This window comes from Jaculus jaculus, chromosome 16, assembly GCF_020740685.1.
Source record: "Jaculus jaculus isolate mJacJac1 chromosome 16, mJacJac1.mat.Y.cur, whole genome shotgun sequence".
Lineage (NCBI taxonomy): Eukaryota > Metazoa > Chordata > Mammalia > Rodentia > Dipodidae > Jaculus > Jaculus jaculus.
In genome coordinates, this window is record NC_059117.1 from 12,191,819 (window position 1) to 12,219,188 (window position 27,370).

General features: G+C 45.7%; 1 protein-coding gene across 1 annotated transcript in view; it reads left to right on the forward strand.

Moving 5' to 3' along the window:
- Positions 1–26,227, forward strand: part of Tns3 (tensin 3) — a 249,025-nt gene extending 222,798 nt beyond the window's left edge. Inside the window, exons 22-29 of the mRNA XM_045136218.1 lie at positions 2,332–2,463; positions 4,536–4,631; positions 5,426–5,503; positions 6,704–6,781; positions 18,714–18,882; positions 21,269–21,337; positions 21,890–21,916; positions 23,479–26,227. Of these exons, the coding sequence (XP_044992153.1) occupies positions 2,332–2,463; positions 4,536–4,631; positions 5,426–5,503; positions 6,704–6,781; positions 18,714–18,882; positions 21,269–21,337; positions 21,890–21,916; positions 23,479–23,623 (794 nt within the window). The 3' untranslated portion in view covers positions 23,624–26,227. The remainder of the gene's footprint in view (positions 1–2,331; positions 2,464–4,535; positions 4,632–5,425; positions 5,504–6,703; positions 6,782–18,713; positions 18,883–21,268; positions 21,338–21,889; positions 21,917–23,478) is intronic.
- The last annotated feature ends 1,143 nt before the right edge of the window (positions 26,228–27,370 follow it).

Consider the following 27,370-nt stretch of genomic DNA (forward strand, 5'->3'; position numbering starts at 1 on the left):
CAGCACTCAGGAGTCAGAGGTAGCAGGATTGCCATGAGTTTGAGGCCAGTCTGAGACTACATAGTGAATTCCAGGTCAGCCTGGGCTAGAGCAAGACCCTACCTCAAAGATAAAAAAAAGAGAGAGAGATAATCAATTTAATCAGGAACATTCATTCATATACACAATGTACCCTGATCATAATCCTCTGCAACCACCTTCTTTTGTCCCCCTCCACTAATCCCAGGAAAGATTTATTCCGACTTGTGATTTCAGACCTGGCTTTCAGCGTGTGGTGGTGGCTGTAGACAGGCCATGACAGAAGTATGTGGAAAAGGACCCTGCTTACCTCATGGTAGCTAGCAGCAAAGCAAAAAGGGCCCTGAATGCAATACCGTCTTCAAGGAGCATGTCCAGTAACCTAACTTCCTCCTACAAGGCCTACCAAAAAATTTCCACCACCTCCCAATAGCACTGCAGACCAGTAACCAGGCCTTTAACATGGTGACTGTTAGGGGACGCTCATCCAGACCACAGCAGCCCCTCAGCCCATTTGTATTTTTTTTTTAATAGGTCCTAGGGCTGGAGAGATGGCTTAGCGGTTAAGGCACTTGCCTGTGAAGCCTAAGAATGCATGTTCGAATCTCCAGATCCCACATATGCCCAACACACACAAGTGACACAAGTGTGCAATGCCACACATGCACACCAGGGGGCACACGCATCTGGAGTTCATTCAGAGTGGCTGAAAGGCACTGGTGTGCCCATTCTCTTGCTCTCTTTCTGCTTTTTTCTCTCTCTCAAAAATAAAATAATAAAAAATAAAAACAGGTCTAAAATGTTGCATTAGCTGCCTTTCACTGATGCCATGACTTCAAGATCCAGCGGGAACCACAAGACCCAACCCACACCACCACAAAGCAAAACCATGCCTGGAAAAGTAACAACGAGCTCCACTGTGTTGGAACAGAATTGGGGCTGGGACCAAATGAGGCAACATGAAAATGATACAGAGAAGCCAAGCTCAACCGCTACAAGTTGTCCTTTATTCAGAGTAAACAACAGTGAGGAGTTGACAGTCTCTCCATGGGGTGAGAGTGTGGCCTAGCTGGGGATTTTTTTGTTGGTTTTTCAGGGTAGGGTCTCACTCTAGCTCAGGTTGACCTGGAATTCACCATGTAGTCTCAGGCTGGCTCTACTGACAACTGTGACTGTTGAGGTCGGACCTGGCTATCTTTGAGTCATGGCCTGTTTTTAGGGCCGGAGTCTCTTGTGTAACAGATGATCCTTATAATCCAGGGAAGTTTGATGGTCCACAGGAATTTTTTGTTTCCACCAAGATCAGTTTGCCCAGTGACTTATTAACCCTTCACACTGAGACATCATAACTAAAGAAAGTGGTTTCTGCAGATAATTATTCTTTGTACTTTGAAAAAATAATACCTGGTCAGCCCCCAAATTGATAAAGCATGCTATGAGGGGGGAAAAAATGTCTTCAGGAGCTTTTCTTCAGCACCCTGATCCCACGGCCAGCCTTCAGGAGGGGCCGCAGTCGTGGCTGCCTCTGGCACCACGCCCTGCAAGCACACCCCTCTGCTGGCCCACCCTCCCTGCTCAGCAGCCTTGATTAAAGCATGGGTGTGTACTGGGTCCACATTGTTCCTCCTGCTGACCCAGGGTGGAGGAGCCAAGGAAAGAGGACTGTCTCAGTCCATCTTCTGATGCCACGGCTGGGTGGTTTATCACAAACAGTAGGATCTAGAACCTGTCATGCTAAACATGTACAGAAAAGAGAGGACATTAGCTGGGCATAATCCCAGCACTCGGGAGGCAGAAGTAGGAGGATTGCTATGAGTTTGAGGCCACCCTGAGAAAACGTAGTGCATTCCAGGTCAGCCTGGGCTAGAGTGAGACACTACCTCCAAAAACAAACAAAAATACACCCAAGGTCATAATTCATGTCCTCTCTCTTTTTTTTTTTTTTTTCTTTTTTGGTTTTTGGAGGTAGGGTATTCCAGGCTGACCTGGAATGCACTATGGAGTCTCAGGGTGGCCTCAAACTCACAGCGATCCTCCTACCTCTGTCTCCGCCCCCCCCCCCAAGTGCTGGGATTAAAGCCGTGACCTTGTTCTTATACAGCCCACTCCCAAAACAACAAAGTCATTGCTGGGATAATCACTTGCTTCCAAGAGAGGAGCAGCATTCCAGCAATCATTTCGCGGTGGTCAGAATTCAGGGGCAGTTTCAAAGGAGGCAAGCAGTGCTCAGACCTGGGTGGAAGCATCTCAGGGTCGCGATGCGCATTGGCCTTCGTCCACCCTTCAGTCACAACTGTTCCTCCCCTCCTCTAGCCATTGCCATGTTGAAGGACAAAGAGCCTGGATCATTCATTGTGAGGGACAGTCATTCCTTCCGAGGCGCCTATGGTCTGGCCATGAAGGTTGCCACACCCCCTCCTTCTGTCTTGCAGATGAACAAGAAAGGTAAGGGCCTCGGGGATTAATCAGCTGACTCAGTGGAGCGTCTGTTGTTTTTTAATAGCTAACTTGCAGTTGTATTTTCTTAAGTATGCACCTGGTTTAACAAAGTATATTATTGCCCTAGGGAGATGGCTTAGCCATTAAATATGCTTGCCTTAGGTTAAGGCTTATGCCTGCAAAGCCTAAGGACCCACGTTCAATTCTCCACGTCCCATGTAAACCAGATGCACATGGTAGCGCATGCACCTGGAGTTCGTTTGCAGGAGCTAGAAGCCCTGGTGCACCCATTCTTTATCTCTCTAATAAATAAATAAATAAAAATAGATCTTTTAAAAAAATATGCTTGCTTTATAAAGCCTGTGAACCCAGGGTCGTTTCCCCAGTGGCTAAGTAAAGTGGCTCATGTTTCTGGAGAAACAAGAGTGTTTATTTCCCTTCTCCCATAAATAAGTAAAAGCATTTTTTTAAGGGCAAGGAAGTTATGTTTTGTTTTGGTTTGGTTTGGTTTTTTCTAGGTAGGGTTTCACTTTAGTCCAGGCTGACCTGGAATGCACTATGCAGTCTCTGGGAGGAGATCCTCCTACCTCTGCCTCCCAAATGCTGGGATTAAAGGCGTGTGTCACCACGCCCAGCTAAAAACATCTTTTAAAAAAGAAAGTAGGAGCCAGGCACAGTGGCACAGGCCTTTAATCCCAGCACTTGGGAGGCAGAGGTAGGAAGATTACCAAGAATTCAAGGCCACCCTGAGACTACATAGTGAAGTCCAGGTCAGCCTGAACTAGAGTGAGATCTTACTTCGAAAACCAAAAAAAAAAAAAAAAAAAGCAGGGCTGGAGAGATGACTTAGTGGTTAAGGTGTTTGCCTGTAAAGCCAGAGGAAACCCAGTTAGACTCTCCAGGACCCACATAAGCCAGATGTGCAAGGGAGTGTATGCATCTGGAATTCATTTGCTGTGGGTGGAGGCCCTGGCATGCCCATTCTCTCTCTCTCTCTCTCTCTGCTTCTTTCTCTCTCTCAAATAAATAAGATATTTTTTAAAAAGGAAAGTACATTATTTATAAATTTCATTTTCTAGGTTTTTTTGTTGTTGTGCACCACCACGCCCAGCTGTAGTTGTTAAATGGATAATCTGTGCACTGTTCAGAAGTCAGAACAAGCATCCACTAAGGCACTCGGTGTCCATTTTCAGTGCCATCCATCTTCCTTCGCTCGTCCTCCCTTGGGGAGTCATGTGTAATGCACGCTTGTGTGACTTGTCACTGTTCAAGCATCCGAATGCAGGCAGTGTGAATGTCCCATGATGTAGTCTTCCATGTTTTCCAAGTAGGGTATTTTTTTATCTTTTTTTTTTTTTTTTTGGTTTTTCAAGGTAGGATCTACTCTAGTTCAGGCTGACCTGGAATTCACTATGTAAGTAGTTTCAGGGTGGCCTCAAACTCGTGGTGATCCTCCTACCTCTGCCTTCTGAGTGCTGGGACTAAAGGCGTGCACCACCACGCCCGGCTTCAAGTAGGGTATAGAGGATCACTTCTCAATAGGACAAAACAAGGAAATTTAGGGTGTTTTTGATAGCCTTTCTTGGCTTTAGGTGGGCAATAACTCAGAAGCTAGGGGGACAGGTGCTGATGGTCACACAAAGCTTTCACTAAATTAGTGGCCTCCAGATTCTTGTCTTATGAGTTCAACAAATGAAACCCACGGACCAGAGGATAAAGTCTAGAAAGATTTTATTATCGAATTTATAGAGATAGAGCTTACGGAATTTAAGAGAAGGAAGGAGTACAGACTCCTGCCCAAAGACAGGATGGAAGCAGGGCTCCCAGGATTGGGATCTTTTATGTCCTGGATAAGTGAGAGAATGGGCCTACGAGGGCCTCAGCTACTGTTTTCTAACTCCAATCGTATGTGCCACCTTGTGTGCATGTGCGACCTTGCACACTTGCATCACCGTTTGTGTGTCTGGCTTATGTGGGACCTGGAGAGTCGAACATGGGTCCTTAGGCTTTGCAGGCAAGCGCCTTATCTGCTAAGCCCTCCAGCCCTCGTTTAATGTTTTGCTTGTTTCTTCATACAGCTGGAGATCTGTCCAACGAACTTGTCCGGCATTTTTTGATTGAGTGTACCCCAAAGGGAGTACGGTTGAAAGGGTGCTCAAATGAACCCTATTTTGGTAAGTTACTTTTAACAAGTTGCTGTCAGTGCTCCAAATGTGAGGTCCTAGGTCCCTTTGCCAGCCGACCTGAGATTGAGACCCTCTTGCTTGCGGTGGATCACTTACATTTCAGCCCCCAGGTCTAAGACTCCCTATCTGACGTCATTTTTAAGATAAACTGAATAATTGTTCTTAAAAGCTCTGTTTAAACCAAATAAGTGAAAAAACACCATAACAAGACTAGAACCCACAGATGTCACAGGTCCCATGAAGGTGAGCAGACAGACAGGTCCTGACCTAGGGTTGGAAGCCAGTGTGACCCCACCTCTCAGGCATGTGGAGGAGGGACACGGGACTTCTGCACTGCCACTTGGGCATCCTTCCTTCCCTGTGCACAGAGAGCCTCTCCTACCCTGCGGGCCTGCTGGGCAGGCTACACACAGCCCGGGGCAGGTGGCACCCTCTTTACCCGAGCCCTTTGGGGAGCACTGGGCGAGGGTGATAGAAGTGGTTTGCGTGGGAGTCCCTTTGGTCTCCACTCCTACTTTCAGACCAGCAACTGCTCCGATGCACTGCACGCAGCGCGGCAGTGTAGACGCCAGGCGTGTGGTGCTCGCCCCTTACTCACCTCCGCTACCTGTGCACCCTGCGCGTCTGTGAGTTTGCCTCGCTTCTTCGGCCACATCCCACAGTGATGGAACATGTGAGCTGTGGCGGGCATGAGGCCCAGCCTTTGTGCGGGGGCCTTGTTGGCCGAGCACACAGCACGTAGAGGAACTGATGGCATTTGTTGCCCTTTATCTGCCTCACAGGGAGCCTCACGGCATTGGTGTGTCAGCACTCCATCACTCCCCTGGCCTTGCCTTGCAAGCTGATCATTCCAGAGAGAGGTATGAGGCGGGCCTCCAGGGCGGGGCTGGCTCTGGGTCAGAGCTTCTGGGATGGTCCAGGAACACTGCTTTCAGGGCCTATAAAGACCCTTTGAGGGCTGGAGAGATGGCTTAGCGGTTAAGCAATTGCCTGTGAAGCCTAAGGACCCCAGTTCGAGGCTCGGTTCCCCAGGTCTCACGTTGGCCAGATGCACAAGGGGGCGCACGCATCTGGACTTGTTTGCAGAGGCTGGAAGCCCTGGCGCGCCCATTCTCTCTCTCTCCCTCTATCTGTCTTTCTCTCTGTGTCTGTCACTCTCAAATGAATAAATAAAAAAAAATTTTTAAAAAAAAAAAGACCCTTTGAGAACAAAAAAAAAGCAGACTCGGACTCTTCTTCTGAAATGTGCTCTGCATAAACCCAAAAGAAATCCAGAGCACGCTGGGCATGGTGGCACACGCCTTTAATCCCAGCACTCGGGAGGCAGATGTAGGAGGATCGCCATGAGTTCCAGGCCACCCTGAGACTACATAGTGAGCTCCAGGTCAGCCTGGGCTACAGTGAAACCCTACACCAAAAAAACAAAACAAAACAAAGAAACAAAGAAACAAAGAAACAAAGAAACAAAGAAACAAAGAAAGAAAGAAAGAAAGAAAGAAAGAAAGAAAGAAAGAAAGAAAGAAAGAAAGAAAGAGAAAGAAAGAAAGAAAGAAGGAAAGAAAGAAAGAAAGGGAAATCCAGAGTTCATGGTGCCTGTCACAGGCTACATTTCTATAACCTTAACCGTGATGGGGGCAGAGGCAGGAGAATCACTGGACTTTGTTGGCCCAATGGTGAGCTCTCGGTTGAGTGTCTCAAGGAAATAGGGCAGAAAAGCAATGGGGGAGGATCCCTGAGGGCCACCTCTGACCTCTGTATTTATTATCTGTAAACACACATGCTATACACACAAAAACAGACTTCTCCAATTAAAATAACAGGGAGGCATCATTTGCCTTTGAAATATTGATGTTCCGTGTAAATTCAGCAGTCGTGAAAATACTGTGTTGGGCTGTATTCAATATGGGACTGGAGCTGATGTGGGTTGAATCATTATTACCAAGAGAGCACACTTGTTAGTCACCGTCTGGCAATGCTGCCATCCAGTTGTCAGGCTTGGTACTGTGGGACTCCTGTACCAGGAGCCGCACTCATATCTGTCTTCTGGCCTCTTCCTGCAGATCCACTGGAAGAAATGGCAGAAAACTCTCCCCACACAGCGGCCAACTCAGCGGCTGAGCTCTTGAAGCAGGGAGCAGGTCAGTGGGTACACCTTAGTTTCCACATCTCTTGGAGACTAGACAGAAGCCGGTTCTATACTAGAACTTTCCTTGGCTGCATATTCATTATTCAGGTTTCCTGCCTCTCTGGGCTGTGAAGGAAGTTTCCTTTTAGAGATGGCTGGCCCACAGCTGGGTGGGGTAAAGGGCTAAAGGGCTGGGACATCGGAGGCTGGATTTATTGGTATGACTCGAACAAGACCAGACTCAGTGGAATACATAGCGAGTCCTGTACTTAGTGTGGGGGGCAGTAAATGTAAATGCAGTAAGACAGGATGTGGGCCATCTGCCTTGCCAGTGGAAAATGGAAAAATGTTCCATAGCTGTGATTCAGTAATCACTCGACATGAGTCAACAGTTGGATCTGCTCTGCCCTCTGCTTGGTCAGGGCCGGCTCTTTGGAGACCAGACCACGTTGTTGAAGCATCTTCAGTCATAGATATTACTACTTAGAGCAATGACAGGGTCACAGCGAAACTGAGAGGAAAGTACAAATACCCCCTCCCACCCCCCCATCCCCGAGTAAATGAATTCCTTCCTGCTCCACACCATCCTCTCTACAGTATGCTTGTGTTACAGTTGATGAGTCAATACTAACGTCCTTAGATACAGAGTTCACTCAGTGTCAGTGGGTTCAGGAAATCATGTATGTGTGTGAACTCACCAGTATAATGTCATACGAGGTATTTTCATTGCCCTAAAATTCATTCCCCTCTGCTCTAGCTATTCACCCTTCTCCATACCTGTGCCCCTAAAAACCACTCTCACCATAGTTTTGGCCTTTCCAGAATGCTTTATGTTATAAACGTAATGTGCCATTTTAAGTTTCTTTTTTTCCCTTCCTTTGATAATATGCATTTAAGTCTTTTCATAGACAGGTGATTATTTGCAGCATGGAATGACATTCCATTATCCGGATAGATCTGTTTATTTATGCATTCATTGAAGAACATCAGAGTTACTTCTATTTTGGGCAACTATGAATAAAGCTTCTATAAACATCCAAAAAAATACAAGTGTTTGCCTAAACAAAGCTTCCCCCTCCTTTGGGTCCATACCAAGGAGCCTGAATGCTAGATCCTGTGGCAAGAGTACACTTAGTTTTATGAGAAACCACAAAACTGCCTGATTATACCATTTTGCATCCTGACCAGCAATGGATAAGGGTCCCTTTTGTGCATGGGCTCATGAACACATGGTGGTGATACTGTTCAGGGAGACCATTCAGAGACAGCAGTGATACCTCGTTGTTTTTACTGACACCTCCCTGACGACTCATAGCGAGAAACATTTTTTCCTATGTTCATTTGCACTTTTGTGTATTTTCCTTGGTGAAGTTGTCTGTAAGGTTTTGTGATCCATTCTTAATCGGATCTGTTGTTTGAAGAATTCACTGCATATTTTACAAATTTTTTTGCCCCCTCTCTGACTTTTCACTCTTTGGTGGTATCTTCTGCGGAGCAGATGCTTTTTTGGGAAGAGGGAAGGTGAGTCATGGTCTCACTCTGTAGCCCAGGCTGGCCTCAAAGTCATGCTAATCCGCCTGTCTCAGCCTCCTGAGTGCTGGGATTTTCAACATAAGCCACCACAGCCAGCTTATAATTTTTTAGTTCCAATCCAAAAACATCATTATGAAACCCAAGCTCAGGAGTTCCTTCTGTACTCTCCACGCATTAATTGGTGGCTATCTGGGCTGATCCTAGTCCCTTGCTATTGCGCATGGAGCAGCAGTAAACATGGTGTACAAGGATCTCTGCTAGACATGGAGTCCTCTGAGCATAAACCCAGGAGCGGCGTCAGTGGGTCATGTGATAATCCTACTTCTAGTGCTTTTGAGAAAGCTCACTCTGATTTCCATAATGGCTGCACCAGTTTCCACTGCTACCAGCAGTGAATAAGGGTTGCCCTTTCTCCAGTTCCTTGCCAGCATTGGTTTCCAGGCAGTGTCTTGATTATAGCCATTCTGAGTAGGGTGAGATGGAATGTCAAAATAATTTTAATTTGCATTTACCTGATGGCTGAAGATGTTGAAAATATTTATTAGCCATTTGTATTTTTATTCTGAGAACGTTCTGTTCAGCTCCATACCCCATGTTTTGATGGAGTTGTTTGTTTTGTTTTGTTTTCTTTTTTTTTTTTTTTTTCTGAGGTAGGGTTTCACTCTAGCCCAGGCTGACCTGAGATTCACTATGTAGTCTCAGGGTGACCTTGAACTCATGGCAATCCACCTACCTCTGCCTCCCAAGTGCTGGGATTAAAGGCATGTGCCACCATACCTGGCTATCTTCTTGTTTTGCTTTTGCTCTGGCTTGTTTTGGCTAGTAAAGGTCTTTTGTGCTTCCAAATGAATTTGAGATTTTTATTTATTTATTTTTACTATTTCCCTGGAAAAAGCCATTGGGATTCTGATGGGCATTGTGTTAAATCTACAGATTGCTTTTGGTAAAATAGCCATTTTCAAAATATTCATTCTTCCAGCTCATGAATCTGTAGTGTCTTTCCATTTCCTAGTATCTTTTTAAATTTCTCTCCTGAGCATTTTAAAGTTTTCATTGTAGAAATCTTGTACTTCCTTGGGTAGGTGTTTTTCAAGATATTATTGCTGTTGCTGCTGTTGTTATTATGTGACTGTGAACAGGTTTGTTTCTCTGATTTCTTCCTTGGTTTGTTTATTATTAGAGAGTAGGAAAAGATGACCATCTTCCTAGGTCCTGTAGTGTTAGTTATATTTTTTACATTTTTATTTTATTAATATCTACTTCGATTATTTCCATCTACTAATTTTTGGTTTGGCTTGTTATTCTTTTTCCAAAGCTAAAAGGACTATCATTAAGTTATTTATTTCAGATCGCTCTGATTTCTTAACCTGATTTCTTAATTAAGGCTATGAAATTCCCTCTTAAAACTGATTTCATTGTATCCTATAAGTTTTGGTGTGTTTTATTTTCATTATTATTTGAGTCTAGGAATGTTTTTCTTTTCCTCTTGGTCTCTTTTTAAAAATTTTTTATTTTTATTTATTTATTTGAGAGAGAGTCAGAGAGAGAGAGAGAATGTACACGTCAGGGCCTCCAGCCACTGTAAACAAACTCCAGATGCATGCACCCCCTTGTGCATCTGGCTTACGTGGGTCCTGGGGAATCGAACCACAATTCTTAGGCTTCATAGGCAAATGCCTTAACCACTAAGCCATCTCTTCAGCCCTGCTCTTGATTTCTTCAGTAACCTGTTCATTCTCAATCATGTGTGGTTTACTCTCCATGAGTTCATATATGATCTACAGTTTCTCTGTTCATTCAAAGTTTTATTCCATTTTGACTAGATAGAATACAAGGAATTATTTCAAACATTTTGTATTTGTTGACATTTGCTTTGTTTCTGAATATATACCCTGTTTTACACAAAGTTTATGGACTGCAAAGAAGAATGTATATTCTGAAGTCTTTGAATAGAATGTTAGGTCTATTTGATTTATGATTGTTATGCCCAGTTCTCGGCGCCCCCAGTGACCACCAAGGAGAACCAAACACGTATGCAAAGGCAAGGAGCTTTATTTCAGGCTTAAGCTCGGATTCTTGACTTCACCAACACAGTGGATCTATACAAGATTTTTTATAGGGATTTGAACAAAGTAGGGGAATGGTTACATGATTGGTAGATTTAAGTAGTAACTGCACTGTATTTTTCTGATAGGCTTAGGATGCTGGGGGGCAGAGCTGGTGGGCAGGGGGCTAGGGGAATTTCAAGCAGATTAGGTAACCTTTATTGTGATGGCCTATGTGTGTTTGAGGAGCTTAAGCAACTTGTCTTATGACTATAGAAATGTATGGCATAAGCAATTTGTGATCTTTTTTCAGTTAAATTCTTATTTAAACCTTGCTGGGAAACAGAAACTTAGGCCTACTGGTGACTCTGAAGCCTGTCATGACGTCCCTCTGGTTTCTGAGTCCTTCAATGACGTCGTTTTTAACTACAATGTTTCTCTTTATTTTTTTTTTTTTTTACATGATCTATGTATTGGTGAGAGCAGTATTGAAGCTGCCCACTATTATTGCATTTGGTTACTCTCTGACTTTATATCTAGTGGTGGTTGTTTTAAGAAATTGGGTAATGCCATGTTTGCATACATGTGTACAATTCCAATATCCTCTTGTGTCCCCTTAGTGATCGTACACCTACCTTCTTTATCTCTTCTGACTATTGGTTTGAAATCTATTTTATACAAGATACAAGAACAGAGACATCTGCTTGTGTCCTAGCTCCATTTACTTGGAATATCTTTTACTCTCCTCTCACCCTAGGGTAGCACCTATCATTTATGGTAAGGGGCATTTCTCTGAATCAACAAACAGGATCCTGCCTTTTGGCTAGTTTTTGTATTTTCATTGGGAAATTAAGATGATTTAAAGACTTTTGGTTTGTTTGTTTCTTTCTTTCTTTCTTTGTTTTTCCAAGGTAGAGTCTCACCCCAGCCCAGGTTGACCTGGAATTCACTATGTATTCTCAGGGTGGCCTTGAATTCATGATGATCCTCCTACTTATGTCTCCCAAGTGCTAGGATTAAAAGTATGTGCCACCACACACGGCTTATTTTTGGCTTGGTTTTGTTTTGTTTTCTGTTTTGTTTTTTCCAGACGTATTATCGAAAAGTATTCTTAATGATTTTATGAGGATTGATATTTTCTCATTTCTCTTTTCTTGACTATTATTCAAATATGGCTTGTTTTTTCTTGCAGTCTCATGATCTGCTTTCTTTTTTTTCTTTTGTTAAAATTGTTTTATTTGTTAATTTATTTGAGAGAGAGAAAGAAGCAGGAAGGGGGGAAAGAATGAGCACAGCAGGGCCCTGAGCCACTGCAAATGAACTCCAGATGCATGCGCCTTGTGCATCTGGCTTTTGTAGGTTCTGGGGACTTGAACCTGGGTCCTCAGGATTCTCAGGCAAGTGCCTTAACCACTAAGCCATCTCTTCTGCCCTGGCTTTCTCTTTAACTGAAAAGATTCCTTTCAGTTATCTTCCTTATAGTTGCCCTAGTGGTCATTAATCCTTAAGCCTGTTTTATTTTGGAAAGTTTTTCTTTCTCCTTGAATTATGACAGATAACTTTGCTGGGTATAGTAATTTGAAGTGTAAATTCTTCTCTTTCACAGCTTAAAATACATCATTCTAGTTATCCTGGCTTTTAACATCCATGTTGAGAAATATGTTGTTATTTGATGATCTTGATTTTATATGCAACTTGATGCTTCTGTATTGATACTTCCAATATACTTTCTTTTTTCCATATGCTTAGTGGTTTAATGATAATATGATGAGGGGAAGTTTTTCCCTGGTCTTGTTTGGTATTCTAAATGCCTTTATATCTGATTTTGTATCTCTTTCCCTGATTTGGTGAAATTTTATGCTAAGATTTTGTTGAAAATATTTTCTGTGCCTTCAGAATGAAATAATTATTCTCTTTCTGTTCCTTCTCCTCCTTTTCTTCCTTCCCTTCCTCTCCTCCTTCTTGGCCTATGATTTTTAGATTTTCATGGCTTAGTGACTAAGGCACTTGCCTGCAAAGCCAAAGGACCCTGTTTGATTCCACAAGACCCACAGAAAGCCAGATGCACAAGGTGGCACAAGTATCTGGAATTTGTTTGCAGTGGCTAGAGGCCCTGGTGCTCTGATTCCCCCCCCTTCACTTCTTTCTCACACTTAAGTAAATAAATATTTAAAAAGAAAAATGCATTTCTTAAAAATAAAGGTACTAAAAGATTTTTTTTTTCAATTTTCTTTTATTTGAGAGCAACAGACAGACAGAGAAAGAGGCAGAGAGAGAGAGAGAATAGGCAAGTCAGGGCCTCCAGTCACTGCAAATGAACTCCAGACGTGTGAGCCTCTCGTGAATCTGGCTCACATGGGTATTGGGGAATCAGCCTCAAACTGGGGTCCCTAGGCTTCACAGGCAAGCGCTTAACTGCTAAGCCATCTCTCCAGCCCTACTAAAATAATAAAAATAATAATAATAAAATAAATAATAATAAAAATGAATATGTAAGCAATCCAAAAAGGTAAAATATAGTAAAAATATATTGGATTAAAAATCTATGCCATTTGGTGGTTAAGACACCTGCCTGCAAAGCCAAAGGGCCCAGGTGCAATTCCCCAGGACCCACGTAAGCCAGATGTACAAGGTGGCGCAGGTATCTGGAGTTCATTTGCAGCGGCTGGAAGCCTTGGCATGCCCATTCTCTCTCTCTCTCTCTCTCAAATAAAAAAATAAAAGTAAAATAAAATAAATAGAAGAAAGACTAGTTTGAAAGAAGCAGAGGTTCAATGGAGAGGTATAGGGAAGTGGGGACTAAGGAGGGTTGTGGCAGGGGATTTTGATCAGGGTGCATTGTGCATATGTGTAGAGATTGTAAATAAAAGTTTAAAATTGCTAAAAATCAATAAATAATATTTTAAAATGCAAAAAAAAAAAAAATCCATGCCAGGCATGGTGACGCACACCTTTAATCCCAGCACTCAGGAGGCAGAGGCAGGAGGATCACCATGACTTCAAGGCCACCCTGAGACTACAGAGTAAGTTCCAGGTCAGCCTGAGCTAGAGTGAGACCCTACCTCGTAAAACAAAAACAAAAACAAAAATCATATCAGACGAGATATGGCTTAGTGGTTAAGGTGCTTGCCTACGAAGCCTAATGACCCAAGTCTGATTTCCTAGTACCCACATAAAGCCAGATGCACAGAGGGGCACATGCATCTGGAGTTCTTTGCAGTGCCTGGAGGCCCTGGTGTACCCATTCTCTTTCTCTCTCTTCTCTCTCTCTCCCCCTCACACTCTTTGCAAATAAGTAAATTGCACCCATTTTTTGTCTCTGTCTTTGGTGGGGTGGATTGTGCGTTCTTCCTGCCTGTGATGTTTCTTGTAGCAGGCTGCACTGGTCAGGGACGTGCAGCTGGTAATTCTAACTCAAACCTGTGGAACCCAAACTGCGCTGGTGAGTACAGACCTTCTACATTTGAACTGGTTTCTAGCCCACATGTGTTGAGCTAATCAGCCAGTGCTGTCCTTGACCTTGGCTCAGCTCAGCTCATTGGCTTCTGTTGCTTCTCGTTGTCCCAGTGCTGGTCTGCAGGCAAGGGGAGGTTTTTTAACCCCGGGTGGTTCCACTGACCTTAGCCAGTTTCGTCAGTTTCTCCTCTCTTACAGTGCTGGTGGGGAGCACTTACCAGCAGTCTCCCCTGTAACCAGCTAGGCAGCTTGGTTCAGCACACTGATTGACCATTTGCTCTTGCAATTTGCTCCCGCCTGCTTCCCTGCAGAGATCACCTGGTTTAATAAGTTTGTTGACAGATCTTGTCTCTTTCAGGAAAAAAAAATATTGTGTACTTTTTTAAATATATTTATTTATTTATTTATTTATTTTGATTTTTCAAAGTAGTGTTTCACTATATCCCAGGCTGACCTGGAATTCACCATGTAGTCTCAGGGTGGCTTCAAACTCACAGTGATCCTCCGACCTCTGCCTCTGAGTGCTGGGATTAAAGGCATGTGCCACCACACTCAGCTTTGTGTACTGTTTTTATTGGTTTCTCCCACTGGTGAGGTTTCTAATCCACTGTCTTACCCAGAAGTCCGTTTTGAATTAACTTTCATAGCGTATGCAGCCTAGGTGGATTCTTACTTTAAAAGTGGATAACCTGCTCCATTGACACTCGTCTATTCTTCCACCATCACCACATTATCCTGACTGCAGTAGCTTTGTAGGTCTTCAAGTGTCAACCCGGCTTCTCAGTTTGAGTCTTTTGCTTTTTCTATATACTTCAGAATCATTTCTGCCAAACTCCACACAATTACCTGCTAAGATTCTTATTGAAAGTGCATTAAATCTGCAGATGAATTGGGAAGAGCTAGGGTCTTAACAGCATTTCATCTTTCTGTGCATGGGCTCCATTTGTTTAGTGCTTTGATCTCTTTCTTTAGTGGTCTTTTTTTCATATACATCTTATGCATAGTTTGTTAACTTTACAACTAAGTAGTTTGAGACGCTGCCAAATCTTTAATTCAAGTTTTACGTGGTCATTGCTGTTTATATCAGGGAGTTGTTGGCTTTTACATATTAACTTCTTTTTTATTTTTTGTTGGTGTGTTTTGTGTAGGTGTTGTGTGTGTGTGTGTGTGTGTGTGTGTGTGTGTGTGTCCCATGTAGAAGCCAGGAGATAGTGCAGCTCACTGCTCTGCGTTTAGACGAGCTGACCCGAAGCCCAGTGATCAGTCCTCTTCTCCGCACCCTGCACACTGGGAAGCGGGCACACATGGCTCTGTCTGGATTTATGTGGGTGCTGGGATCTTTGGGGGGGGGTGGAGTTCACCTCAGCAACCACCCTTCAATTGCTTGGTCTGATGATTGACTATGGTTGTTCAGAATAAACTCAGACATTCTACCAAGACATCAGAATTGTTTCGATCTCTGATCACTACAAGTATTCTTTTTCCTAGACTTGAATTCCACCCTAGACTATGGGACCTGCTAAAGTGCTTTGAGAACATCATGTCCCATTTCCTCATTGGCAGCAGAAGCCAAGACATAGAAATTAAGCAGTTTTGGCTGGCAAGATGGCTTGGCGATTAAGGTGTTTGCCTGCAAAACCAAAGGACACAGGTTTGCTTCCCCAGGACCCATGTAAGCCAGATGCACAAGCATCCGGAGTTCATTTGTAATGGCTGGAAGTCATGGTATGCCCATTCTCTCCCTCTCCCTCTCCCTCTCCCTCTCTCTCTCTCTCTCTCTCTCTCTCTCTCTCCCTACCTCCTTCTTTCTCTCTCTCTCTCTCTCTCAGATACGTAAATAAAATATTTTTTAAGAAAGAAATTAAGCAGTTTGCAAGGAGAGGAATATACTTGTAATTCTATCTGGTTTAATCCTTTAGTACTAAAGCCCTTAGGACTTTGTTCCGATCTCTAAACAAGTTCTCTTTGCGTTTTGAACCTCAGTTCTTAGTTTTTCCCTCTTGCAGGGAAGTGCAGTCTAGTCCTGAAAAGAAACCCTGTTTTCCCAGACGTCTACTTTCCTGCAAATATCATGGCTTTATTTTTTTAATTTAACTCTGCAGGCATAATTTCTTTATAAAAGTCATACATGTTCATTTAGGTTGAAGGGGGGGAATGCAGAAAAGGATGGAGAACCCAGTGACTCCTAAGCCTGTATCCCATGCAGTTTTTCATATTGGGAAGAAAGGAAGTTATCCCCACCCACCAGAGACAACTCAGGACTTCAACCAGATTGTTCCTATGACCTCCCCCATTTGGAATCACGTCACATGTACAGTTCTTTTACATTTACTTTTCTACTTTATACTCATCAGTTTTAAAAACATAATATAATGTTTATGGTCTTATAATGTTCCATTTTTTTGGTTCACCTCTCATGGTTATTCATTTACCTGGTGCCTAAACTATTTTTTTTTTAATTTTTTGTTCATATTTATTTATTTGAGAGTGACAGAGACAGAAAGAGAGAGAGAGAATGGGTGCGCCAGGGCCTCCAGCCACTGGAAACGAACTCCAGACACGTGTGTCCCCCCCGTGCATGTGGCTAACGTGGGTCCTGGAGAATCAAGCCTCGAACCCGGGTCCTTAAGTTTCACAGGCAAGCGCTTAACCACTAAGCAATCTCTCCAGCCCTAGTGTCTAAACTTTTAATACTGAAAACCATGCTTTCTACTTGGGTTTTTTTTTGGGGGGGGGGGTTGGGTTTTTTTTTTTTTTTTGTTTTTTTTTTTTTTGGTTTTTCAAGGTAGGGTCTCCATGTAGCTCAGGCTGACCTGGAACTCACTCTGTAGTCTCAGGGTGGCCTCAAACTCATAGCAATCCTCATACCTCTACCTCCCAAGTGCTGGGATTAAAGGTGTGTGCCATTACACCTGGGTCTACTTGATTTTTAATTATTTTATCTTCAGTTTTTTTTGTTTGTTTTTTTAAGGTAGGGTCTCACTATCCCAGGCTGACCTAGAATTCACTGTGGAGTCTCAGGCTGGCCTCAAACTCATGGCGATCCTCCTACCTCTGCTTCCCGAGTGCTGGGATTAAAGGCATGTGTCACCACACCCAGCTCATTATCTTTAATTTTTATTGGAAACTTTATATATGAACATACTGAAAATTGATCATATTCCCATAGTACCCTCTCTTGTCCCCTTTCTGCTGCCCCCGTTCCGAGGGGGGTGTTGGTAACCACTGTGAGGTCCTGAATGCACCACGCAGACTGTGGGGGTGGAATGCAGCACACCCTCCCCCCTCATGTCTTACATCCTTTCTGCCCATCTTCTGTAGTGTTCCCTGGGCCTTGGCGAGGTGTTACAAGTCTCCTTTCATGGTGAGCTTATCAAACTCTTATTTTCTGCTTTAATAGATTTTGAGTGCCCTTGGCATCTACTGCCATCTCCCTCTAGGTGGTTCTCTGGCTAGCAGTGAGGACAGCCCTCACATCGTCTCCCTCATCCTGGTCATGTTTCCTAGGCCAGTGTGTAGAGATGACTCATCCTACGAGAGGCTTTCTGACCTGGGCATTTTGATGGGTCTCGAGTCTGCACAGTATTCTCTGACATCTGTAAACAGCAGGTTCTCTGAGAGTGAGAACAGCATGGATCAAAGAATGTAAACATATTCATTTAAAATATTTTGTTTTTCAAGGTAGGGTCTCACTCTAGCCCAGGCTGACCTGGAATTCACTGTGTAGCCTCAGGGTGGCCTCGAACTCACAGATCCTTCTACCTCTGCCTCCTGAGTGCTGGGATTAAGGCATGCACCATCATGCCCAGCTTAGAAGGTTTTTGTTTTTTTTTATATATATCTTATTTACTTATTTGAGAGAGAGAATGGGTGTGCCAGGGCCTCCAGCCACTTCAAACTCCAGATCCATGCGCCCCCTTGTGCATCTGGCTTACATGGGTCCTGGAGAGTCGAATGTTGGTCCTTTGGCTTTAGCAGGCAAAGGCTTTAAACACTAAGACATCTCTCTAGCCCCTAGAAGATTTTTTTAATGGAAATAACCTTTCCTTTTAGCCAAAAAGCAGCGGAAGCTTCCTTCTAGGGTCTGTTGCCTTCCAAGCCATCGACTTGTGACGTGGTTCTCAGTACCAGGCTCGAATTCCCTCCCTCACTCTAACCCAGGATAACCTGGCACTCACTCTAGTCCCAGGCTGACCTTGAACTCACAACAGTCCTCCTACCTCTGCCTCCCAAGTGCTGGGATTAAAGGCGTGCGCCATCACGCCGGGTGAGTAGAGTGACCACGCTGGAGCAGGACTTTCTACCAATTAGGTGATCAGAGAAGCGAAGCTCCACCCCACCCCGCCTGCAGGGTGGGGGCTAAGAGGATGAGTGCTCAAACCTAGGAGAGGGTCACAGAGCAGATCCTGAGCCCTCCCCGTCAGCGTGGAGAGCTGGGGTGACAGGTAGGTAAGCAGACTGCAGCAGCCAGCCGTCTTCCCACAACCCCTGAGCAAGGCAGTTATGGGGAACATAAGGTAGGCGCTCCTCTCAGGTCCCTTCTCAAGGTCCTTAGGGTATCTATGTCAATGCCATTGTCATCCTGACCCCCCTGTGAATCCAGGGAAGGTACCTAGATGTGTAGACTGCTCCCCTGTGTAGCCAGTGGGGGTCACCCCATACCTTGTCCTTTCTCAGTCTCGCTCAGGAGCAGGTGTGTCTTTGGCTTATGTGCTGTCCATGTCGTTGGCACTGGGGCCACAGACATCTGCTTTCCAGTGTGCTTGGCCCGGGTCTCACACTTGACTTGTTCCTGACCCTGTTCTAGAAACATCCGCCTCCGTCTGTGTGTCGGCAGAGCACATATGACCCCAACAGTTCTAGCTAACGTGCACCTCTCCCCCGCCCACACCACCCCTGGATGTCTTACAGCTTGCAACGTGTGGTACTTGAACTCCGTGGAGATGGAGTCCCTCACCGGCCACCAGGCGGTCCAGAAAGCCCTGAGCATGACCCTGCTCCAAGAGCCTCCCCCCGTGTCCACAGTGGTGCACTTCAAGGTGTCCGCCCAAGGCATTACCCTGACGGATAATCAGAGGAAGTGAGTGCTGCGGGGGGGGCGCTGACCCCCTCCCCACCGTGCCCTGCCTGTTTGGCTGCCACTTGCTCCCTCTATGTGAGTGGGCACTCACACAAATCCTTCATGGGCCTTAAGGCTGTCACTAATCCAGTCTCTGTTCTGATTGTTTCCACCATTGTGCAGGTCCTAAAGACATGCATGAGCCGTTAGTCTTGGAGGATTTTCTTAGAAGCAACTAACTTAAAAAAAGAATAGGGCTGGAGAGATGGCTTAGCAGTTAAGGAACTTGCCTGAGAAGCCTAAGGACCTAGTTTCAATTCTCCAGTACCCATGTAAGCCAGATGCCAAAGTGGTGCAAGCATCTGGAGTTTGTTTACAGAGGCCAGACATCCTGGCATGCCCATTCTTTCTCTGTCTGCTTCTCTCTCAAAAAATAAATGAAATAAAATGATTTAAAAAAATACTTTAGTCAAGGCCACCCTGAGACTATAGAGTTAATTCCAGGTCAGCCTGGACTAGAGTGAGACCCTACCTCGAAAAACCAAAAAAAAAAAAAAAATACTTTAGGGCTAGAGAGATGGTTTAGAGGTTAAGGCATTTGCCTGCAAAGCCAAAGGATCCAGGTTTGATTCTCCAGGACCCACGTAAGCCAGATGCACAAGGAGGTGCATGCATCTGGAGTTTGTTACAGTGGCTGAAGGCCCTGGTGTGCCCATTCTCGCTCTCTCTCTCTCTCTCTCCCCCCCCCTCTTTCTCTGTATCAAATAAGGAAATAAACTATATTTTAAAAATATTTTAAGCCAGGCATGGTGGTACATGCCTTTAATCCCAGCACTCAGGAAACAGAAGTAGGAAGATCGCCATGAGTTTGAGGCCAACCTGAGAATTCAGAGTGAATTCCAGGTCAGCCTGAGCTAGAGTGAGACCCTACCTCAAAAAACCAAAACAATAAATAACATAATCATTTGAAAATGCAAAATTCTTTTAAGTCATTACTTCATTGGTTTTTATTTTTTCTTTTTTTGGTTTTTTGAGAGTCTTGCTGTAGCCCAGTCTGACCTGGAATTCATTGTGTATCTCAGGCTGGCCTCAAACTCACAGCAACATAGCAATCAATCCTCCTACCTCTGCCTCCTGAGTGCTGGGATTAAAGGTGTGTGCCACCACGCCCAACTTTAAGTCATTACTTTAAAAACAAGAGGACAGACCAGAACCTTACTGCCTTCTCTTTCAGTGTCATTACTTTCCTAAGTGGTAGTTAATGCATTGCATGCTGGTGAAAGTCTGTTCTTGAAGGGCTTTGACCCTGGAGGTTTCTGGATCACTTATACCAGAGCACACTTGCTGCGCCCCAGGTGAGCAGAAACCTTGCTCGCAGGCCGGCCCTCCCCCGTCCCTCCAGCGTTATCTCCTACAGTTCTGCTTTGGAGCCTTCGACCGCAGGGCCCAGGACACTACGGACGCAAGCATATGTATTCGTTAAGGAAACAGTCTGTGATTAACGAGGAAAGCAAGGAGGTGGTGCAGAGGCGGCAGCCCTTTGCCCTCCAACGTGCGCACAGGACACTGCGCAGACCAGCCTGAGCCCTGTCTGTGTGGTCCTCCAGCAGGCCCTCGCCCCTGCAGAACCTTCTCAAGACCACGCCTTCAAGTGGGGTTACTGTCGTCATCTTCCTAAATTGCCAGGGAAGGTGAAGACAGACCTTTCTATTGCTTGCCTTGGAGTGATACAAGTTTGATCAGGTTTTACTCATATCCCTTTACCTGGTCAGAGTCTGGCTTTGCGGATCATCGCTCACCATTAGCAGCAGGTGATACTGGGCAAGTTCCTTAAGACCTTGGTGCTTGGTTTCTTCTTTCAAGCCTGTGCCAAATTACTTACTATGGAATTTAGTAGCTCAGAAAGAGTAGTGGGCCCATGGAGACCAGCATCAATGGGGTCTGTTCTGAGACCTAGCACCAAATCAGTCTAGGCAGTATCTTGTGATGGGGTGACCGGCCTGCTCGCTTAATGCCCTCTTTGCAAGTGTGGAGACGAAGGATGGGAGGCAGGCAGAGGTCCTCCTAGGAAAGCATGGCTGGAAGGCCAGCAGGCCTGAGCCGCTCCCCTGTGTCAGTCGCTTTCCCTACCTCCTGCCCAGTTCCTCAGAGCATCTTCACTCTGTATAGTGCTTCTTTTGTTCGCTGCTTACAAAACCTCCTCTGCCCAGCGTCATATTGTTTGTTGACTGTTCACAGACGCACACTTAGCTCTTCTTCTCCCATGATAAGGAAAGGCATCAAACATTTTCTTCCTCACAAATGTTTGTATTGGGGAATGTTTATATAGAGGCAGCCCAGCACATATCACCCACCATCCTGAAAACCCAGTAACAAGAACACCTCATTCTCCCCACCTGTCCCACAGGCTCTTCTTCCGAAGGCATTACCCTGTGAGCAGTGTGATTTTCTGTGCCTTGGACCCGCAAGACAGGAAGTAAGAAATGTTCATTTCTATTTTTTTATTTTTTTAACACTTTAAAAAATATTTATTTATGTGAAAGGAAAAGAGGCAGAGGGGGAGGGAGAAAGAATGGGTGCACCAGGGCCTCTAGCCACTGCAAACAAACTCTAGAAGTGAGCACCAACCTTGTGTAACTGGCTTATGTGGATCCTGGAGAATAGAACCATTGAACCTGGGTCCTTTGGCTTCTCAGGCAAGTGTCTTAACCACTAAGCCATATCTCCAGCCCAGAAATTTTCTTTATTTTTATAAGTGAAGTGTATATATTTTTTAAAAACTTATTTAAGAAATTAACACAACTCTCAAGCCGGGCGTGGTGGTGCACACCTTTGATCCCAACACTCGGGAGGCAGAGGTAAGAGGATCGCCGTGAGTTTGAGGCCACCCTGAGACTCCTTAGTGAATTCCAGATCAGCCTGGGCTACAATGAGACCCTACCTCAAAAAAAAAAAAAAAAAGAAAAGAAAAGAAAAGAAAAGAAAAGAAAAAGAAATTAACACAACTCTCTTGTCTTTTACTCTCAAGGTGGATCAAAGACGGTCCTTCCTCCAAGTAAGTTGACAGCATTTCTTTACATTCTCTGTGCACGTATCCACAGTCCAATGCTGAATTTTGTTATGGATTTCCAAAGAAGGGACTTATTTTAAAAACTTGAGCCGGGCGTGGTGGCGCACGCCTTTAATCCCAGCACTCAGGAGGCAGAGGTAGGAGGATCGCCGTGAGTTCAAGGCCACCCTGAGACTACAGAGTTAATTCCAGGTCAGCCTGGACCAGAGTAAGACCCTACCTCAAAAAAACAAAACCAAAACAAAAAAACTTGAATCAGTGATCACTTATGTCAGTGAGATGGATTGCTTGCTTTAAAGTAGAAATGGGGGGTGGGGAAGGCGAAGGTTCTCATGATGGAGGCTGTGTGCCCTCATTGTGTTTCTAGCAGGTCTGCTGCTATTGGCTGGCCATGCCATACCAAGCTGGGCCTATGCACGCTGGTCCGTGTGTGCTCAGACAGACTGCTCCCTGTCGAGCTGTTTTGGAGAGTGAGATGTAGCACTGCTGGGATCCTCAGAGCTGGGTGCGGGCGTGGAGGAAGCCTGTGCCCAGAGTATACCACACAGATGCAGGGCAGGATGTCGCCAGTGAGGCCTGCTTTCCAGTCCTGCAAGCGCTGCCATCACTTGATAAGCCACATTCTCAACCCCCCCCCCCACGCCCCAACAGCTAACTGTGTACTCTCCAGGTTGACTTACTTTGCAGTTAGTACATACTGACCTCATATGTCCACCACAGGCCTCCTGCCCTACGTGCCCATTGCAGGGTCCCTCCCTGTCTGTGCACCTAGTCATTGCTAGCAGGCCACCTTTAAGCTACCCAGGCTGCTGGCTGGCAGAGTAACACCAGCTTCACCTGCTCGGTTTGTGGGACTCTATAGGGTCACCAGAATGTTGCTGGTAAGCTGAAACTTTCTTCTAAGACAGAAGACAGATGATGGCTAATGATTTGCATTTGGAGAACAATTGTTACTGTGTTAAGACTCCTACAAGCCTATTAAGATAATGGCTTCAAAGCCAGGTGTGGTGGTGCAGGCCTTTAATCCCAGCACTCAGGTGGCAGGGTAAGAGGGTTGCTGATCGCGGTGAGTTCGAGGCCACCCTGAGACTGCATAGTGACTTCCAGGTCAGCCTGGACTAGAGCCAGACCCTACTTCGAAAAACCAAACAACAAAAGATAATGGCTTCAAGTCTTTGCAAACACTTCCTGAACTGGGCAGAGTTTGTCTGAAGGGAGTCCTTGAGGTAGCTCCTCTCTGGCCCCAGTGAGTGGGAGTGTCTGGATCTAGACAGGGCTGGAAGCTTCTGACAACATTCCTGGAGATGTGTCCATGGGAGATCAGGAATTCTTCCGGACAGTGCCAGGAAGATCCCTGCACCTCTTGCCTCTCCCTCTTGGAGCCCCAAAGAGCTGGAGGTCAAGGATACAGACAGGTGCCGCCAGTGGTAGGGCTAGGTAGCCCTTGTCAACCTGCAGTTGCTACATGGGGAAGGAGGCGGAGCCTGGGGTCCCAAATGGTACTCCACAGGTTGCTGGCTGCTCTAACCTGGACTTTCCTCTTCCAGAGTCTTTGGATTTGTGGCCCGGAAGCAGGGCAGTGCCACAGACAATGTGTGCCACCTGTTCGCAGAGCATGATCCTGAGCAGCCCGCCAGTGCCATTGTCAACTTTGTGTCAAAGGTCATGATCGGCTCCCCTAAGAAGATCTAACAGCCCCTTATAGCCCAGTCCCATCAGCTGCCTCGCAGGGCCCTTGCAATGGCAGTGGGGTAAAGCGGGGGCCCCCATTTGTACCAAACTGATAATCCTGACATTCAGCCCAAGAGGGGAATGTGGCAGCTCTTCAAAAACAAGAACAATTTCACCGTGATTGGCCTTTCCGGAAAGTAACTTCTCATCTGGTCCCTCTCTACAGCCAGGTGTATGATGGGTGGACGGAGATTGGCCCAGAATATGCCTACCCAAGGTCCCCATGAGAAAGGGACATGCAAGGAGGGGATATAAAAGGCAGAGTAGCCAAGTCTCTGGCCTATCAGCATCTGTGTAGATGAGGAGCACCGGCCTGCTTAGCAGGGGCTGAGTGACCACACCATCGGCTAAAGCACTCCGTCCAACTGTATCCCTCCTTGTCTTGCCCACAGCAAATTCTGATGGAACTGAGAAGAGGACTCATGGTTAGGAAGGGTTCCCCGGGCCAGGCCCTTCCTAACTGGGGTGTGAACTAGGGAATGGTGGGATGGAGACGGGAAGCCAAGGGCAGTGGAAGCGTCTGGTGTCACGGAAGAACATAGGCTATCAGGGAGCACTGCTGGTAGGGAGGACTCTATGCTCCTGCTCATCGAATCCAGCCAGGCTGGGAAGGGCCCAGGAGGACCCCAAGAGGAAAACGAGGAGATGGAAGCAAACATTGCTATTTCTGTATAATTTATATTTTACTTATGCCAGATTATTTATGTTTGCCATTGCCATACTGCACCCGTGTCAAATGCTGCCGCCGCCCAAGCTGTGATTTCTAAGAGGCTTGTCTTTCTGTAGGACACACCACAGGCACCCTGAAGAAGGTGGTTTGGGGGTGATGCCATACAGTCCTCCCCACACACCCCTATACTTCTGCAAAAAGTAGTTTTGCCTCAAGCAGCCAACCCTCCATTTTGTGCTGGGCCTGTCTTGTGCAGATGTGGAGGACTTCCTTCCCGATGGGAATGTCGAGTAGGAGGAAAGACTGGGGCGCTGTGGCCAATCTCAGTGTCCTCCTCATGGCTCCGTGGAGACGTGTGGCCTTTTGAAGCTGTTATCATGCTGGGGGGACTGTGTGGGAAGTGTGAGCCGTGACCCTTTGCTGCATCACCTCAACCACTGAGTGAGGCAGGCTGGTCCTCAGACGCTCATGCTGGTGCTGGGGTCTCCTGCCTTCGTCTATCAGGTGGTCCCAACACCCTCCAGAGTGAGAGGTGGAACTGAGGCATGTTGAAACGAAGCTACTGTCTCCTGTGCCCAGAACTCAGGGTGCTCCGTGGAGGCTCTGCTCATCCCCATGCCCCCCCAGCTAAAATTCCCACTCTCTGCTTTCCAGAGCCCAGGCCCAGCATACGCCTCTCACAGCTGGTGGTCTGTGGCTGCCAAACTGCGCTTTGAAACACCCTTGGTGGATTCTCTGTTTAAAGCGAGGGACAGAGGATGCAGCTGTCGCAGAATTGGGACCAGTCAAATCTCTGTGTGTGTGTGTGTGTGTGCGTGTGTTAGAGAGAGAGGTGGACCACTCCACTTTTTAGCTCCTATTAATGCACCAAATGCAAGTGCCTCATTTCTGTGCCAAATGTTCACCTTGGTCTCTGCAGACCTCCCTCCCGGACAGGCACTAGTGTGGCTGTCGGGCGGAGCGGCCCAGCATTCCCTAGAAGCCCGCAAAGGCTCCTGCTGTAAGTTTTTCACCTGTAGCTGGAGCCTACTCAAGGAGAGCTGAAGCTGTGCTATCCCCAAGAAATATCCTCCCCCTGTTTATATAGTTTATATGCAAATGTGACCCAAAGACCACAGGCCAGGTCCTGTACCTTCCTGCTGGAGGGAGGGCTTCATTAGAAATTATCAGGCCGGGTAGCCACTAATAAGTACCAGCCTGCCAGTAAATTAGAGATGGCAGGGCCCCCTACCGAGGTTATCTTGGGATGCATTCAAGAACCTCCGCAGATTTGCCTTGTAAACTGATAGACCAGGTATGTCTAGTCAAGTAAAAGTGGTCAAGGATGTCAGGGAATTTGCTCCCAGCAAGAGGCTCCCTCATAGGAAGCTGGCTTCTACAACCTTCCAGGAGCTGGCAGGGACAGGTTTCTTTCTTCCTTCATGTGTGACATGCGCCTTCACCAGAACAAGGTCATGCCCAAGGTGTGCCCTAAGCCGTGTGCTCAGAAACATAGGAGAAGGAATATAAGCCAAGCATTTTGCCCAGGGCTCTAGTTGGGCACACCCATAGTGTCCTTGGGAGTAAATGCAGTGAGTTCAAAATAACACTCATCACTTACAGTAGCCAGAGTCCCACTAACCTGTTCATTAAACAATCCTGTTTAATGTTTAATCCTTCAGTGTTAAGCTGTAACCATGTTAAAAGCCACATTGCATTTATCCTCAGTGTCAAAGGCCTTGTTAGGGCTCCATATATGCCTTACTTGTTAGCTCATATTTTTACTATTCTGATATTGTAAAGAGTATGTATCCAGTATGTAAATGAATGTTCTATAATTCCTTTGTATAGTCATTTTCTCTGTTCTTTAAATATCATCCCTATTCAGAGTATAATAAAAGAAAATATGACAGTAAGTCTCATAAGACAGATGCTCCAAGGTTTGTATTGTGTACATGTGTGTGCATGTTCATGATGAATGTGTGTATGTGCATGTGTTTCTGTGCTGGGGTGGTATGCCTGTGTTTTCAGTGGATTATTGTGTGCAGTTATCTACTCACACGTTTTGCTTTCAAGAATATATTTTAGGAAGCCAGGCGTGGGAGCACACACCTTTAATCCCAGCACTCAGGAGGCAGAGGTAGAGGATCACTATCAGTTCGAGGCCACCCTGAGACTACATAGTGAATTCCAGGTCAGCCTGGACTGAAGTGAAACCCTACCTTGAAAAAACAAAAACAACAACAAATGTATCTTCCAGGCTAGCCTACAGAGCAAGACCTGGTCTCGAAACACCTTTAAAGGGCTGGAGAGATGACTTAGCGGTTAAGGCATTTGCCTGCAACGCCAAAGGACCCTCGTTTGATTCCCCAGAACCCACATTAGCCAGCTGCACAAGAGGGCACGTCTGGAGTTCGTTTGCAGTGGCTGGAAGTCCTGGTGCACCCATTCATATCCTCTCTCTCTCTCTCTCTCTCTCTCTCTTTCTCTCTCTCTCTCTCTCTCTCAAATAAATAAATAAATAAATATAAAATATTTAAAAACACACCTTTAAAAAAAAAGTGAGCAGCAGTTGCAATGATGAAGGTCACTCTGGGATGTTTTTTTGGTGTGCAACCTGCCGGGGGACCCAGGTGGGTACCTGAACTGGGGGCTCAGGCCCAAGCTGTGGCTGGGCTTCATGGACCTAGGCAGGCACGTGGGTGCAAGGTTATGGGCTTGGGCCATGGCCTGCCAGGTTATCCCAAGTGGGTACCTAAACACAGGGTAAAGAAAGTTGGCCACAGCCTTCTGCATGGGCCCATGTGAGCATCTGGGACCCAGGTTCAATTCTCCAGGTCCCATGTAAGCCAGATGCACAAGGTGGCGCACACGGCTGGAGTTTGTTTGCAGTGGCTAGAGGCCCTGGCGTGCCCATTCTCATTCTCTATTTCTAATAAACAAAACTAATAAATCTTTAAAAAAAGATAAAAATAAATAAAATCACTGAAAAGACAAAGCATACTAAATGTGTGTTAATACTACAAAGAAAATTATTACATTGATCTGTGATTCGGCCT